The sequence below is a fragment of the Macrobrachium rosenbergii genome, chromosome 28, assembly GCF_040412425.1.
Source record: "Macrobrachium rosenbergii isolate ZJJX-2024 chromosome 28, ASM4041242v1, whole genome shotgun sequence".
NCBI lineage: Eukaryota > Metazoa > Arthropoda > Malacostraca > Decapoda > Palaemonidae > Macrobrachium > Macrobrachium rosenbergii.
In genome coordinates this window covers 21,187,827-21,205,440 of record NC_089768.1, presented here as the reverse complement: position 1 = coordinate 21,205,440, position 17,614 = coordinate 21,187,827, and the positions used below count along the sequence as shown (strand labels likewise).

Here is a 17,614-nt window from a genome sequence, read left to right as displayed (position 1 = left end):
AGCCGAGTAAAACATATTTGATTTACATACATGTCTGTGTGCCTTTGTGTAAGTGGGTGTATTTTTTTTTTTTTTTTTGGCAATAGCAGATAGATAATGTCCTCAAGCACTAGGACAAGTATAACAGTTATTTTGGCAACTGATAAATAGGTTATTGTATAACCATTCGCTCTGTGGTGGTGTCTCGTTAAATGGGGAAACGAAGAATGGTTGATCAGATTTATAAATTCAGTCATTGAATATTCCTTTCTCGATTAAGTTTTAGCGACTGTTCCTACCTAACGAGTGTTCTCTGAATCACTGGGCTATCATATTTCAAACCCGTCAATAGGGTTATTGTTCAATTCTGCCTCCTTTTATTGTCTTGTTATTTGAATCTCTGGAGTATCAAGTAATCGGCTGACCTATCGCAACCAATTACCTATTGAAGGGCTTTCAGATACAACTTCAGTAAACAACCAGATGAACAGAAGTACTCAGTGAATAACGGGGAAAGCTGAAAAGGGTTTACAATACAACCGTTCCAATTTTGATTTCTTGCACACACATTATACATATACATACAGTACATACACACACACAATATATATATGCAGTATATATTTGTCGCATTTATGCATAGATGTCTCATACTGCTGTAATATATATATATATATATATATATATATATATATATATATATATATATATATATATATATATATATATGTGTGTGTGTGTGTGTGTGTGTGTGTGTGTGTGTGTGTGTGTGTATGCATGCATGCATAGACGCCTTATATTGTTATATATGTGTTTGCGCATGCGGAATTTCTGGAAATACAGAACGAACTTCATTTTTGAGTAAAAAGCTGGAAAAATTAGAAATAAATTTAAACAATCTCCCCCTTTTCAGCCCTCTATGATTACGAGGTACATAATTCGTCATGAACATGTTTCTTCTTTTATTTCAATGATGTCATTTCACCCGATCCCCCTGTTTTGTTTTTAGTTCTATGCAACCATCTACCTTATCTTAGGTCTCAGTCTTTTTCTCAGACTACGCTTCCCGATGTTTGCTTGAGTGCAAATTCCTGCGCGCGTTGCAATCACTGAAATAAGGATTCCTTAAATTAGGAGTGTGCATTATTACGTTTTAAAACTCTGAGCCAAATGTTTATAGAGATAAAAACTTCCTACGCTATTAGATGCAACTGTAATGCATTAGGCAAACGAAACTATGCATTTGCGTGAACTGAGTAACCTATTTTTTTTGTGACAAAAAAATTTAAGCTTAGTGAACGAACACTTTTTAGTTTTCTGTAAAACACAACTATTGAGATGGCTATTTGTCTGTCCGTCCACACGTTTGCTGTCCGCCCTCAGATCTTAAAAACTACTGAAGCTAGAAGGCTGCAAATTGGTATGCTAATCATCCACCCTCCAATCTTCAACATACCAAACTGCAGCCCTCTAGCTTCAGTAGCTCTCATTTTATTCAAGGTTAAAATTAGCCATGATCTTGCGTCTGGCACCGCTATAGGTGCCAACAACATAGACCACCAGCGGGCCGAGGCTGAGAGTTTCATGGGCCGCGGCTGAGAGCTTCGTACAGCATTATACGCTGTGCAGAAAACTCGATTGCGCCGAGGAAACTGCGGCGCATTTTTTATTTTTTATCGCCTTTCCTCGTTTCCTGTTACCGCTTTATCGATATACGGCGAGGCTTGATTCCATCTGAACCTCATACTGCGGGAAGACAGAGTGGTGAATGTCCTACCGCCGACTGGTTTAGTTATTTTTGCTCCTTTAAACAAAGAAAAACGGTGGCTGCAAGAATATGAAGAGCAAGAAGCATCTTTATAAGGTAATAAATTTATTCAGTACTATTAACTTGACATAAAATGTGCTAATCTAAAACAAAGCGGATATTCCCTATTGTTTTTTAATGATCTGATATTTAGATTTAAAACGAAGAAGAAATAGCTTAGCAGAGGATACTCATCCCGTATATCTTACACTCTTTCTAAGCTTCAAACGTATACCATAATAGGACACGAGCCTTGTGGTTAATGTTATAATACAGAGCTAGATAAGAAAAATTCTTCAAATACCAGGGAACCCATAGTCAAAATTCGTGGACGCTTTAATGCCCGTAAATGATAATAACGATGTAAATGACGAAATAATAATGTAGCGGGTAAAAAATGAAGTTTCATATTCCGAATGCGTTTGATATCCTTCTTGCAAGATTCCCTATGCAAAAATGCGCTCGGTCAATAAGTGATTCTCTAAAATGTGCTAATTAGAAAGAATATTCATTAACGGCACTCCCCAACAGATTGCAGATATTGTGAAACGGGACGAGAAAATGGCAACCCCAGGAACCTTCCAAAATTCATCGGAAACTACACCTCACTCTGAAGAAACATCCAAGGTAATGAACATCTGAACAATTTGACTGAACCTTCACCACAGTCAGAGAACACACCAAGGGTAAATAATTAAAAACCGACTGGTTCATTCCAGCCCCCGTTAATACAGAAGACATCAAAGGCAAAGGACTTCTTAAGGCTCTCCCTCCATCTTATTTATTTAAGTCTGACTCAAACGAATGCCACTTTTGCTGGTTACATAGGAAGGAAAATGGGACGCGACACCTCATTTGTCCTTTATATGGGGAAAATATGGTAAAGCAACAGAAGGGGAAAAAGGTAGGGGAATGACCCAGAATGAATTGACAAACCGTTTGCTTTAAGGGAAGGATACAGCAGCCCTCAGGGAAGATAAGAAAATATAGCCAGTATCAATAAGCGGCAACGAGGTTTAATTAAGAACAGCATCAACAAACTTCAAAAGAGAAGACGGGAAAATTTTTGTAATTTTATTTCGAAATAACAGGAGCAATGAATAAATCAGCTATGAATGTGAGAATATGCGTACAAAAACACACTGGCCATTAAATCAATAAGAAAAACAGGTAGTAACCAAGAGTTTACTCCTCAGTAATTTAAAATCACGGCAGCAGATTGCAAACGACATAAGGGACTCGTGATATGCCGACACTCAGAGCATCTTTGTGCTGACATACATGTCACGTGTCAGTGCCAACAGTAGTAGCAGTGATGACATTCTTGGTGATCGCGTTTGTAATTATTCATGAAAAGTTACCCCCGACCACCTACCCACGCTTCTTTTAAAATTAGACTTAACTGACGTCCATTTCTTTCTTTTCTTTGCAACGTTTCAATATTTTTCCCTCCGCGAGCCCCCATATTTCGAGTAACATCCTCCCCAACGAATCTCTCCAATTGCTTTTTCTTGTTTTCATTTCAGGGATACACTTCCCCTCGAATTTTTAGACAGGCGCTGGGTATGGCCATGGAAGAGACGAGTATTCACGGCCTAAGCCACATCTGGAACAACAGGCATAATTTCCTGGTGATATTTTGGGTTTTGATTTTCAGCGGTTCTCTTTTGGGACTGATCTGGACTTCCGCTTCCATCCTGAAAGGATTCTTTGATCGACAAGTTTATTCACAGGTAAGATTTTTTTTCTTTCATTTAAAAATGTTCAGTGTACAATATACATCGGTTGCAAGATTACAATATTACATGAATTCTCCCGAAACAATATTCCTCAAATTGTTGTCAATACATCACTTACAGCCTATCTTAAATTTTTTATTTTTTTAGTGGTACCTAACTTTGTATCGATTCAAATAGTAAGGGCCTATTGTTAGCGTCATGAGACCGATCTTATACTTTTTCTTTAAGAGGATTTATCTAGAAAACAATAAAAATTTAACAGATATTCCGAGCGCACAGAACTACTGTATCCTGGAGACCACAGAGCCGTAAGGAATTTTAATTTTTGCATGAAAACCAAAGGAACGACATATGGGTCTGCGCCAGTGACCGAGGCGGACCAAACTTACAAAAATATCTTTTATCATTCATCAGGAATAGAATGGAATACAGAGTTTAGGCCAAAGTCCAAGCACTGGGACTTATGAGGTCATTCAGCGCTGAAAAAGAAATTGAGAGTAGGTAGGTTTGAAAGGTGTAACAGGAGGCAAACCTCGCAGTTGCACATAATTGTTAGGAGAGGGTGGATAGCAAGATGGAAGAAAGATATGAAAAGAGGTACAGTAAAAGGAATGAAAGGGGTTACGGCTAGGGGCCGAAGGGATGCTGCAAAGAACCTTTAGTAATGCCCACAGTCCACCCCGTGAGGTGCAGTGACGGCACTACCCCCCTACGGAGATTATTCATCAGGGAACAATGTGCTAATTTTTAATTTGTCTCGTCAGTTTTTGATATGTACCGCGGCTTGAAAGTTAATATGTAATTTGCTGTTTTTGGTCTTTAATGATATAGTAGCATAAAAAGTATTCTAACTCTTGGAAAGAGACTATACTCATATATGCGAGAAATGTTTTCCTATGAATTCTGGCAATGCGGAAATTTTCTTTAGAGTAAAATAAATGCAAATTACCTTGTATTTTCTTTCCGAAAATACCTCTTCCATAATGATGAACAATTTGCGACTGTAGGAGCGATAATTGACTTTGGATGTTATCAAAATTTTTTCAGACGGAACTTCGTTTGTCTACTGAGCTCCCGTTACCATCTATTGCAATCTGCAATAAAGTCTTCTTCTCCAAAAGGAAACTTGAAGGTAGGAGGTTCTACCCTCTTATATAGCACTCGATTTTAAGCAGAATAGAGTTGAAATGAGAGTTACACTCAGGATCAATGAAATGAAAGCAATCTAATATTATTTTGTCACCAATTAGATTTACAATCTTTTTCTGATTTAAAAAGAATTATAACTGCTTTTCTTCTTTCCCATCTTTGATTCCATTTTATATAGGCATATATCACGTTGGACGAATTTATTATCTTATTCTTGAGAGATTTAATGCTAACACTCTAGATAAGCTTGACTTCAATCATCTGCCCTCTTTCCCAGAACTGAATATTGACTCGAAAACCTATGCTGCAATGATGGCTATGGCTTCTGCCCCTGTGGGCATGAACTTCAAGAAATTCAGAGACCCGAGCACTCGTGCTGAGTTAGAAACGGCAGACGAAAGCATCCAGGAAATCCTAAATAGTCTCCACTTGACTTTCGAGGAGCTGGTCCACAGAGTGTCTTACAGGTCAGAGAGCTTACTTGTGGCTGATAATGATTCAACTTGAATGCTAAGAAGTTATTAGAAAGTTATCAGATGCTCAGGTTCTCCTTACGATTCTTCAGTAGTAATTCTGATCAGTTATATAAAGAAGTAACTTGTCAGATTTGAACTAAGAGAGTAATTAAGAGAATTGGGATCCACTAACTTACTCTAGTACCTTTAACTGATCTCTAAAATAACTATCTGAAAAGATATCTGGATCCTTGGCTTTAACATTCTACTCAGTGCTCTATCACTATGTCTATTTAAGCAATTAGAACTGTAATTAACCCGAAAGTTGGTCAGCTTTCCATTTAAATAATATATATCCATCATGGTATGCCATGCAGGTCACAATATCATGTAGCTGTTCTTCAGGCTGGTCATGACCTCTGATTGGTCCGACAGTTCACCTTACGCTTTTTAAAAAATTGTTTTGGATATTAGTTTATCTATAGTTTACTATTTGGAGCCGTTTAGTAGAAACACAAACTCTTATACTCTTGAAGTCTGGGTTGTGACTATTATTCAGTGATAGCATAAAAATCACTGAAGTCTATGGACTGTTAATGAGTACGAACCTTTACAGATAGCAACACTGAACATTCATAATGCAACGGCGAGATCTAACGCTGAAAAACAAGGTTTATGAGTGAAATAAAATCTGGAATTAAGCAACCCTCATTTCCAATTCAGCAGTCTTACTGGATGAGGACTACTTTCCGTTCACACACCAAACAGTAACATTTATTTGTATATGGCCAAAGTGATTGGAAAACATCAAATTAATCCCCACTGCTACACCTCGAATTCTGATAACTTAGGATAAGACATAAACTAGGATTAATTAATCATGCTTTCACGTGATTTGTTCAATTAATTTGGATGAGGTGTCTGAATAGATTTTTTAGCGGTACCTTCGACGCATTTTGGACAGTTTTCCTCCTAATTCTTTCAGCTGTGAAGAACTGGTGTTGGGTTGTTCGGTGAATCAAAATTTCTCCTCCGGTGCTGAATGTTGCAGTCAAATGGTTGCCATGCCAACAATGTCTGGCTTATGCCACACTTTCTATACAAGAAAAGATTTTCAAAGATTCATTGGAGAAGCCTATGGACTGACTCTCTACATTAGAGTTCCGCAGGACGATACTCCAGGTAAAGTCAGGGGGTGAAATTGCGCAGCAGACTGTGAAAATTTCTTTAAAAGCTTTTTTATAAACTAGAGAGGGTTTTCTTCATAATAATAGGAACTGTTAAGCTACTGTAATGGTGTCAAATGTTAGCATTATTTTGATTATACTCACAGAGCAACAACTGTAAGTTTTAAACAGGGCTTCCTCCTCTATACAGAGATCATCCCAGACTTTCTAGACATGACCAGCGTTTTGAAGAGAGGAATTCAGGTAACCCCCATTTCAAGAACAGCCCATCCTTCTTGGTTAGTTTCTGGCAATGGAGTCTTAGTACAGCCTTCTACCATCACGTCACTTGAATTGTCAGCTGTTGAGGTAAAATGTTATGAATTATATCTTTCTGAGAACCTTTCGTGTCTAATATTAGGAAGAAAATTGTGGGTCTGAATACTGACTAAAAGAAGCCAACAATTCACTCTTGAATTTACTCATTCGTAGCCAATTCAAGGCGATTAGCTAGAAGTGCATTTCAGTTCCCAGCTTTGCTTGTTTTAACAGAGTCTAATAAATAAACTTTTCTGATTTCTTACACCTTCGGTTTCAACATTTTTTTCAGCGTAAGGAAAGACGGAAATACAGTAATTACAACTTCTTTTTCATAAAATCTTGACAATGCTAAACTAAATTTGACTAATAGTTTTCATCATGTGTTCAAATATTGCAGAAAAACAGAGAAAAAGAGAAAGTTTCATTCCTGGATCAGGACATTGAACCTTGTCTGAATGAGGATGAGGCCAGTTACACCAATAACAAGACAATGTTCATGAGAACGTATACCAACTGTTACTACTGGTTATTCAGCGAATGTTCCTCCAAGTTCTGTAAATGCAGCTTCTATGGGAGCGACTCATCCGATGGTAAGATCCTTTCTCTGCTATATATTCTTTACTGTATATGCTGAGGTCTAGTTACTTCAGCAGTTAGTACAAATTTTCCCCAAACATCCAGAAAATAGCTTTGAGGTTTTTTTTTTGGGGGGGGGGATCAAAGTGAACTTTTCTTTCAAAGAGGGTATGATTCGGTATTTTGCGTCTCTCATTACGATAAAATGGCAAAAATGCAATACATTGAAATTTTTTTGCAATATAGCAACGTTGCAATCAATGCAAATTTCGCCAAACACCAAGATTGTATAACCTTGAGTGTTTTTTTCTTTTGATTTCTTTAAACTACATTGGATTTCGAGCAGGGAGCACATTTTGCAACATGCAAGAAACAGTGAAATGTTTTGAAAAGATTGGAACATCTGAGGATCCGCAAGTTGCAAATGACACACATCAGTTTTTCCAGTCATGCCTTGTTGAAGGTAAGGACGCATAAACGGTCTGCTGCATACTGAAAAATAACATTATTGCTGTAATATTTAAAACGTGTTGTGAGTTGGATTTTAATTATACATAGCTTGGAATTATATTTTCATCCAACTTGTTCATATATATATATAAAAAAAGACTTCTTTGATTTTCATTTGCAGTATTTTTTGGTGTTGAGGATTCCTTCACTTTGTATATTGCATATGTCTAATTTGTATTAAGTACTTTTTTATACTTTCGTGTGCCACATGTTTTGATTAAGTAACTTTTCATTCATATTTGTATGAACCTTATTTAAAATAAAAAAAAAATCCTTTCTTTTATCTTCATATCAGGCGAAGAGTGTTATATCAATAGCCTTGTCTTTAGAACAACTTAATAAATGTGACATTCAAAATTTTATGTCTTTAACTGTCTTTCGAAGGAGGGAAATGACCTCTATATATTTTGGCAGCTAAGCCAAGGTGTAGGACCATTTGCAGAGAACTGACTTTCAAGTATTCAGCGACACACACCAACTATACTCATCTTCACATTCACGAAGAGTTGACAGTAAACAATCATGAGTAAGTATATTATACGGCCAACGTTCTATAATTAAAGTTATTAACAAACCACTAACTGAATGAAGATTTAGTAGAATGAGATCTAATACAAATATCATCACGTGAGACTTAGAAAGCTTATGAATTATTGTCTTTTTAATAATTTCAGTGAAAGACCGGCCGTGGTTAACATTTACTACGGGAACTTCGATTATACTCACATCAAATTTTGGCGAGAAGAATTCTCAGTTTTATTAAGTAAGGTATTTTTTTTCCTCTGTACTTCAGATACATCACATACTACGTGCCATTTGGATTAGCGTGTCTTAAATTGAATTGAGCAATGCATCCTAGTCAAGAACATCGTTTCAGCTATTAAGATAATTCCTGTTAATGATAACCAGTCGTGAAACCTTCCGTATCTATGTTATACACACAAGCAATTCGCGTTTTACTTTACTTTACTTAAAGGAACTTAGACTTTAGCAAACATAACTTAATCAGAATGACAATTACCTTTATGCTTTTCTATACTTGTCCTTTTCCAAACATTATATCAGCACTACTGTTAAAATTTTCATTATATTCCATATTCATTTTGGGAGGCCCCCCTATCATTTCTCACTTGCTCAGTTAGGCTAGTTCATGTACCTGTATAATCAAACAACCACTATCAATTATACTTGATAGAGTTCTCCTGATACGAGAATTTTCACTTTTCCTTTTCAGGTAATCAAGGGGGCCAAATGGGATTATTTCTGGGATGTAGCTTGATCTCTGTTCTCGAATTCATCATGTTCAGCATCCTCATCGCCATTGCTTGTTTGAGGTCCCTCGTGGGCAAAATTGGACGGCAATATTCGAGGCTCAACTCTGAGGATGTAAAAGAGGACGAGAGAACGAAACTCGTGGATCATAATACAGAAAATCATGAAACGGAATTTGGTTATGCTTATTAGACACACAAAAACTGATGTGGTTGAGGGCTAAATTAGGTTATATCAAGACAGCCAGGAGTTTTGCTCCTGCCCTTACCATACGAGATTCTGTTCTGTAGAAAGGATCACAGCATGTTATCTAGGAAATCAAATATTAGATTCTTACAATGTTCGTTTCTTCCAATATCTCTTCTTCTTGATGACATACAAATTAGTTACATCACTGCCTCAAGTATCAGGAAGATGCATATGAATTTCTTAGGGAATGAAAATTGTAATTTTCTAGTTTTGTGAAGTAATATCATTCAAGTCGTTTTTACAAAAATTTTTTTAGACTTGACACTATAAACACCATTCGCTATACAATTAGAATAAAACATTCTCTTATTCCGTCTAGTAATCTAGAAATATTTTCCATAACACTATGAGCTTTATCAATATGAAAAATATATTTTTAAAAACCGTTACTTTTACTTTTTTTTTTTGTTCACATCTTTGGAATACTTTGACATTACAGATTCTCCCTCCCTTCCCCACCATCTCTCTCTCTCTCTCTCTCTCTCTCTCTCTCTCTCTCTCTCTCTCTCTCTCTCACTTATCCTCTTTCTCTAACATTTTTTGAAATCACGCCAAAATATTTAACGTGAGGCGAACCTCGGATTTAATCTTAAATTCCCCTGTAAGCTAAAACCTCTATTAGAATATTCCATTGTCGGAAAACTGCTTATCTCCCTTGAATGCTCCTTAAAAAAGCCCTTCGTGGAAAACTTCGTTTGGGATTTTCCCTTACCTATGAGGTTCGTCGCTTTACTTATTCATGATTTTGCCTTCAACTGAAGTACAGGTTATCATGTCTTGGTAACTAATTATGATTTCTCAGATTTTATAAAATCCTTTTTATATAATTATCAGTAATAATGAAGTTACTGTTTTCAATTTGTTGAGCAAATTATTATAATAATTATTATATTACAAGCTTGAGGGCGCGCGCTACGCTGCGCTGGAACCCGGCGCTGCCTGTCATGCCTCCCTTACCCTCCCGATCCCTACCTACCACGCCCCCAGCCGGGACGTACAAACAAGTTTTCTGGAGGAGAGTGTATATGTCATATCTCCCCTACCTTCCCGATTCCCTACTTACCCCGCCCCCACCCGGCGCGGACAAACAGGTTTCCAGGAGGAAGGTGGGTGTCATGTCTCCCCTACCCACCCAGCCCCCTACCTACCCCGCCTCCACCCGGGGCGGACAAACAAGAAAGATCCACTATGATTTTATAATCATAGAAGATTTGGAAGGAAGGAGCATCAAAGGTCTGACTTACATTTGCATACATGGGTACAGGTAGAGACTGGTGCTTCTTCCTTCAAAAACAAATCGGCATCTATATCACTGTAACATTCTCTCTCTTTCAATTTACACTTGTTCAGTTGGAGCACAGAACATTTTGTTTTGTTTCCGTAAGTGTTTTTCTTCCAGCACACTGCTTATATTATTGTCAATGACTTCATCTTGATCTTTAGGCTTCGCAAAGTTTCGCAAAGTAACCAAGCGAATAAAATGTGTTTCATTTTCTAGCCACGTGTTTGCTATCCACCCTTCAAATTTCTTAAATGTTTTTCTCTCTCCTTCTCTTTTCATTATCTTTGAGAGGCCACCAACATGCCCTTGAAAAGCTGCTTACCTATTCCTACCCATTGCAAGCTTATTGGAATATTATATAAAGTTAAGAGACTAAACACTCCACTCTACATTATAAGCTAGAAAAACCCAACCTACAGCACGTAGACAGCGGCTTGTCCCAGAGAAATAACAGTAAAATTCCTAAAACATCCACATACAATCCTTATCCGGTGTGGCAATAGACCATTTTTTGTTCCGAAGGATAACGACCACTGGCGATTGATGGAACAATCAATGTGTTATATGAATTCTTAAAATTCAAAAAGGTGTGATGAAGTGCGGTGGCGGGGTTGGGGGGAGCGAGGAGGTTGACTGAAATTTTCTGCCTAAAACCGGCAATTGTATAATAAATGAATATCAATATAATTAAATAAATACAAATTCTGGTATCAATTCTGGTTGCTATAGAATCAAATTTATTGTTACTTCGTTTTGCATTCTGCTTACTGAAGCATAATAAAAGTTTAGTTATAATATTTTATTTTTATTGGACATCACAGATAAATGGATCATCGTAACACTCGTTTCCACTTGGATGAATCTACCAATTTCTGTCTACTAATATTATGTTCTATATTTTAGTAGAGTAGTCTACCAAGTAGTACAGAATAACTGTTATGGACACTATTATTAATGTTTTCATTATTTTGGGATTTATGCCAACGGACCGAAGCGGACCCAAGGATTTGGCTGGCGTGTTGGTGTGCATTAGGCCGACTGAGTGCCATGAAGGGCCCTTGCTCAAAGGTGACCCGTTAGTGTGGGAAAGTTTTGGAGTGGTTAAAGGGCCTGATGTGGACCAAGAAGGATTCCATGAAGGGACCTTTTGTTCAGGAAATCTAATCTATTGCATCTGAATGAGGTACTCTCTACACTTTGATAATTTATGCACATAACATTGTTGAGTAAATTAGCACTCTGCTGGCCGCGAGTTCGAATCTCCGACAGGCCAATGAAGAATAAGAGGATTTATTTCTAGTGACAGAAATTCATTTCTCGCTATAATGTGGTTCGGATTCCACAATAAGCTGTAGGTCCCGTTGCTAGGTAACCAATTGGTTCTTAGCCACGTAAAATAAATCTAATCCTTCGCGCCAGCCCTAGGAGAGCTGTTAATCAGCTCAGTGGTCTGGTTAAACTAAGGTATACATAACATAACGGCATGGTTAAAGATCTGTTGACAGAACATTCTCGACTTGCAGCTAAAAATTTTTTCAAATTAAAAGAAACCCACGCACACACACAAACGGAAAGCGCCCGAAGTTAGAACGGAATATGTTTTTAATATTAAATATCTGGGCGTTACATTCTTTTTTAACCTGTCGTCATCCCAGAATTCAGCATTTTAAACCTCTGATGAAACGCCTTTATGTACTGATGTATTCTACAGGGCTGTAAGAGCGTCAAACCAGGTTTTACTAATTAATGGAAATTCCGCTTAATTTGGTTATGGCCAGACTATGATTCATAGCACGTCAACACGATATTTCAAAGGTAATGAAGAAATTTATGAAAATTTTAAACAGAAATATGCCATCCACTAATTTTCAAATATATTATGATGGTTGATTTTTTCATTTCCAGGGGTGAGCATCAATTCATAACTGCCTGCAATGTGCAACTGGAATTATATATTTTCTAATCACAGCATTCATATATTTAGAGAGAGAGAGAGAGAGAGAGAGAGAGAGAGAGAGAGAGAGAGAGAGAGAGAGAGAGAGAGAGAGATGCTTTATTGTAATGGTTTCTAGCACCTATAGTTAATGCAATATGTTTTGTTTGCTGAAATATGACGTCTACCAGTGTAAATAATATTCTATTAAAGCTGTTGTAGCCTCAAATGCTTGTAAAGCTGATGATTCCGGATCATCCTTTATTTCGTTTTTTTCAAGATAGTTCTAGACGTATGCCATATAGAAGACAACTAATCATTTTCTTGTTTATTTGTTTGAACAAATAGATCGTATTCACTCATTCGTAATTAGTTTGCCGTACAATATTTTCTAAATAAAAAGGACCATTTTTTTCTCTTTCTCTCCTTGTGTGAATATCATTTTGGGGGTCTGAATGAAAAAATATGAAGGCAAATATACACAGGGGACATGCAGATACTATGTTTTATGTATATGTCACATCAAAGAATACGACATACGTAAAATAAAAAAATATATTTGTTTTTCAGGACTTTTTTTTTTATTTTAGATTTCAAAATATATTTTGGAAAAGAGGAATAGTTTCGTGCAGAGAAAATATTAAAAATGTTCAGTAGCGAAACAACAAAAATGAACTAAAAGAGAATGTAAAAAAATTATTATTGAAAAACAGAACTTTCTTTCATCCTCAAAAAAATGATTTTTCGAAAAGTAAAACTTACATCGGCAACAGACGGATGCAAAGAGTGACATTTTAAATAGTGACTGAACATAAATTCGCATTAAAAGGCACCTTAATAAGAAAGCATATTTTTTAAAAATTAAACAATAGGAAATGAAATGCGATATTTCCCTTTATTTTCTGACACATCCTGATATAAGCTGAAAGCTGCTAGTCTCCTATTAATATTGGAAGGCCCGACCATAATGTGAGCATGTTTTTTTTTTTTTATGCACCGATAGAGGGTAAAACGGATATATCGGTCTTGCACAGCGGAATTACACCCGAAATCCACAGACTTCACCCCATTAAACTTTGCTAGCATATAATTCATAATTTACAGTTTCTGACTACTGAGGGTCTCAAGGTACATCAGTGAAATATGAAATTCCTCACACATAGGATGGAATGAAATGCTGAGGGTCGCTTCGTTGGCGACACAGCGTTTTCTAATTATGATCATCATATGCATACAGAAACAGTGCCCTGTGACCTTCCGAATATCATTTCATTCGTGAATAAAGTAGGCTAACGGTGCTGAAATATGGCAAACACTTCTAGAAGGACTGAACTTAAAAAGAATAATACACTTTATGGTTTATTTCTTCTTTTCTCATTTTTCCCCGTTGATTTATAATTATGGTCACCTTTGAAGTTCAGTGTTCTCATCTCAAACTTCGTGGTCCGTTACTCAGATCTCATCCAGAAAAAAAAAAAAAAAAAAGAGAAGGAAAGACGGAGGTTGCATTTGCGGGAAAATTATAAATTGCCTTTTGTGCCGCAGCGTCAAACCGTGCTCACCAGATTAGATTTTTAATAAAACCCCTTCCCTCACAACAGGAATTGGAATTCTCGCTCCATGTCATTCTTTTAGTAAAAAAGATAAGATTACTGAAGGCAATGTGCAAAAAAATGTTTATACTTTTGTTGAAGGGTCAACAGCATTTCTGCATAAGTTGGTAAACGGTAACGTGGTTTGAAATTATTCGTTGCTAGGTTTTTTGAGGGAATAAATCTTAAAATGTATGTGTGTATGTATGTATGTATGTACTTTTGAAATTTAGCTTTACAGCAATATTTCTGAAACTCAATCTGCCACGATTTGGCTCAAAGAAAAGTGCCTGCATGTTGCCATGTATATGAAGCCACTCAAGAAACATATTAAAAAAATACTATAACCATCAAAATAAAAACGAATGAAAAGAATTTCGCTTGAATGACCATGGACTTGGTATATGGTTGCTGTAGAAGTAGCTATAATACCATATACAAATATGCTGTTGAAGCGGGTTCTGTATTTACCATGTCCTCAACTTTTTAATCAATTTCTCTCATAACGGCGATGAAGTAAAAGAATCTAAAACCCCACAGTTGCTCTACTTAGTTATAGAGAGGCAGGACAGCGAGACTGCCTTAAACACTGAAAGCCAAAAGTGCCCCAGGCCCTAAATTTCACAAATCGTAAACCTACGTATCTGAGTTATGACCTCGCCATTAATCCAGAATTTCTTGTTATAACTCTCCTTACTAATAACTGACCTCCTGATTCAGTAGGAAAGATTGAAGGCCAACTCTACATTTCAACATTTCTCATATTGCTATCTTTTTGAAAAACATTATATTACCCGTACAAGTAATTCGAGAACTATTTGTAAGGCTTGGCTGGACTGACAGTTAATAAATCTGAATATGCATCTCCAGCGAAAATCCCAAAAGGAAGCAACATGAAACACGGATAAAATTGTTTCACTGAAGGGTTCATACCTTCATCTTATTGACTTTGTGAATTTGAAGTTTGCTATTCATGCTGCAATCAAAGGTTTCATTTTCTAAATCCTCAGGCAATACTACTAGACGGTGATACGATAAATATTGAAATAGACCGAAAAATTCATATCTGAAAGCATGTGACCCTGCAAAGACTAACTTCTAACCGAGAAAAATATCTCATTGTTCCCGAAACTCACGGAGCTTTATTTGATATAATTAACTTTTGTACTTTAAAAGGATATTAAATCTTTTTGATAAAATCTGTTTCTCGCAGTTTAAGCCTCAGTGGCTGGAGGTTATCCCGACTTTCACAGAACACGTTAACGTGGACTTTCATCACTGTCTTCAGGTAGCGTTTGACAGAGGGGGTTGAACTTTCGTATTCCGACATAATACAGAAAACTAGACTGAAACCAAACAAGTAAAAATTGCGCGGAAGTTTCTTCGGCGCAATCGAGTTTTCTGTACAGCCGGTACAGCGTATAATCAAGGCCACCGAAAACAGATCTATCTTTCGGTGGTCTTGGTATAATGCTGTATGAGCCCATGAAACTTTAACCACGGCCCGGTGGTGGCCTAGCCTAAATCGTTGCCAGAAGCACGATTATGGCTAACTTTAACCTTAAATAAAATAAAAACTACTGAGGCTGGAGGGTTGCAATTTAGTGTGTTTTATGACTGGAGGGGGATGATCAGTATACCAATTTGCAGCCCTCCTAGCCTCAGTAGTTTTTAAGATCTGAGGCGGGACAGAAAAAGTGCGGACAGAAAAATGTGTAAAAGTATGGACGGACAGACAAAGCCGGCACAAGAGTTTTCTTTTACAGAAAACTAAAACTGGTAAGTCTTCACAAAATATATATAAAATTTTGATTAAAGACTACAGCACATCATGCTACTTCAAAATTAATACATGACGATGCGTAGCAAAAGAAGTGTTTAGGTAGACAACCATAGGCATGCAAACTTCGCAATATGAGAGACGTGAATGCAGCGTTATTGAGAAGCTGGGATATTTAACCAGCAAAGCTCAGGTCACTTACTGCATTGCAGGACCCACGACTCAAAGAGAAGTTTTACAAAACTCGATTTCGTAAAGGCTGAGACGACGTTTGTGACTTCCCGCAATTCATGGCATCACTCTGCAAGGTGCTTAGTTCTCCTCTCCCTCAATCGGATGTAACGCCTTACAGGGACTCAGGAGGCTTGGAGCACTGACCTCTCCAGACACGGTTTTCCTGGGCTTTTTGTGGCGAACGACCGCCTGACATATGAAGCACCGAACTTAAAATAAACAAATCATATATGCTAGTGTAGTCACACAAGCTCACACACACACACAAACACACACATATATATATATAAGAATCTACTCGTCACATTTTTACAGGAATCGTTTGAAATTGCAATTATTACAATGACCTTTTACCTTCTCGGTTTTTCCCATTTTGGATACGTTTGTCACTAAGAAGTCTAGATATAAATAAAGAACCGAATGATGACATTCTGACCCCGGGTGAGACTCGAACCCGCTCCCGGAATATCAGAACACTTTTCTTCATTTGGTTCTTTAATTGGATCTCAGTCATTGCACGTGACAATCGTGTATATATATATATATATATATATATATATATATATATATATATATATATATATATATATATATATATATATATATATATATATATATATATCATTATATTAATTTCTTTGTGACTTTCTGTGTGTGTGTGTGTGTGTGTGTGTGGGTTTGTGTCCTTCCCTCCCCTTCCCTTTCTTTCCACCTCCTCTCCCCTCCCCTTCCCTTTCCCCTTCCTTCCCCATCTCCTTTCCCATCCCTCTTCCCTTTTCCATGCTTTATGATGAAATAAAATGTGTTGAGATTGAGTACTATTAGAAAATATTTATAGCTTTTACCTACCCAAATACCTTAGCCACATCCCTGATTAACGTCCAACAAAAGCCAGTCCCCAAAGACCCAGGTGTTTACAAAATCCCTTTCCTCGACTGTGACCAATCTTATATTAATTTTACAGGTAAATCACTCCCCAAGAGATTAATGGAACATAAACGTTCAGTTGGGTACGGACGACAGAGCTCAGCTATTTTTAACCACACAAATAACCATAATGACAGAATAAACTGGAATTTGTCACATATCATTTATAGCAGCAATTGCCGTTTCAAAAGCCAGATGGTGGAATCAGCTTTGATTAAACAAAGAAATACGCTGAACCTCTCAAAAGGGGCCTGGGAGTCAGATATTATAAATAAAATCTTCCCCCAACCAACGATTAAGAAGATTAAAAAGAAATTGCCAATTGGAGTGACTTAACGGCTGACCTATGGACCTTTTGGTGTAAATACCACTTTTTGGTAATGCTTCTCATTCATTACTTGTCTGAAGAGAGAGAGACAGTTGGTCTCTGAATTACTTGTCTGAAGAGAGAGAGACAGTTGGTCTCTGAAATATATCATTTACTTTCTACATTTCTGCGTTTTTATGGGCTCTTTATATTTGTTTATATATACATATAAATATATATTATATAAATATAAATATATATATATATATATATATATATATATATATATATATATATATATATATATATATATATATATATATATATATATATATA

General features: G+C 36.7%; 2 protein-coding genes across 2 annotated transcripts in view; one reads left to right on the top strand and one right to left on the bottom strand.

Annotated features, from left to right (window-relative positions):
* Positions 1-17,614, bottom strand: part of LOC136854117 (armadillo repeat-containing protein 8-like) — a 294,260-nt gene that overhangs the window by 212,696 nt on the left and 63,950 nt on the right. The window lies entirely within an intron of this gene.
* Positions 1,730-10,720, top strand: LOC136853909 (acid-sensing ion channel 2-like). The gene is made up of 12 exons (XM_067129815.1): positions 1,730-1,843; positions 2,318-2,413; positions 3,313-3,519; positions 4,573-4,657; positions 4,952-5,141; positions 6,115-6,311; positions 6,507-6,664; positions 7,014-7,206; positions 7,539-7,655; positions 8,117-8,228; positions 8,377-8,465; positions 8,937-10,720. The coding sequence occupies exons 1-12, from the start codon at positions 1,817-1,819 to the stop codon at positions 9,164-9,166; spliced, it is 1,701 nt and encodes a 566-aa protein (XP_066985916.1). The 5' UTR covers positions 1,730-1,816; the 3' UTR covers positions 9,167-10,720.

What these genes read in the sequence shown, in the direction of transcription:
- LOC136853909 (XM_067129815.1), top strand. Translation starts at nt 1,817, where the DNA reads ATGAAGAGCAAGAAGCATCTTTATAAG. An exon ending in CTCCAAAAGGAAACTTGAAG is followed by an intron (nt 4,658 to 4,951) that starts GTAGGAGGTTCT and finishes CCTCTTTCCCAG; the next exon opens with AACTGAATATTGACTCGAAA. An exon ending in CCAGTCATGCCTTGTTGAAG is followed by an intron (nt 7,656 to 8,116) that starts GTAAGGACGCAT and finishes ATATTTTGGCAG; the next exon opens with CTAAGCCAAGGTGTAGGACC.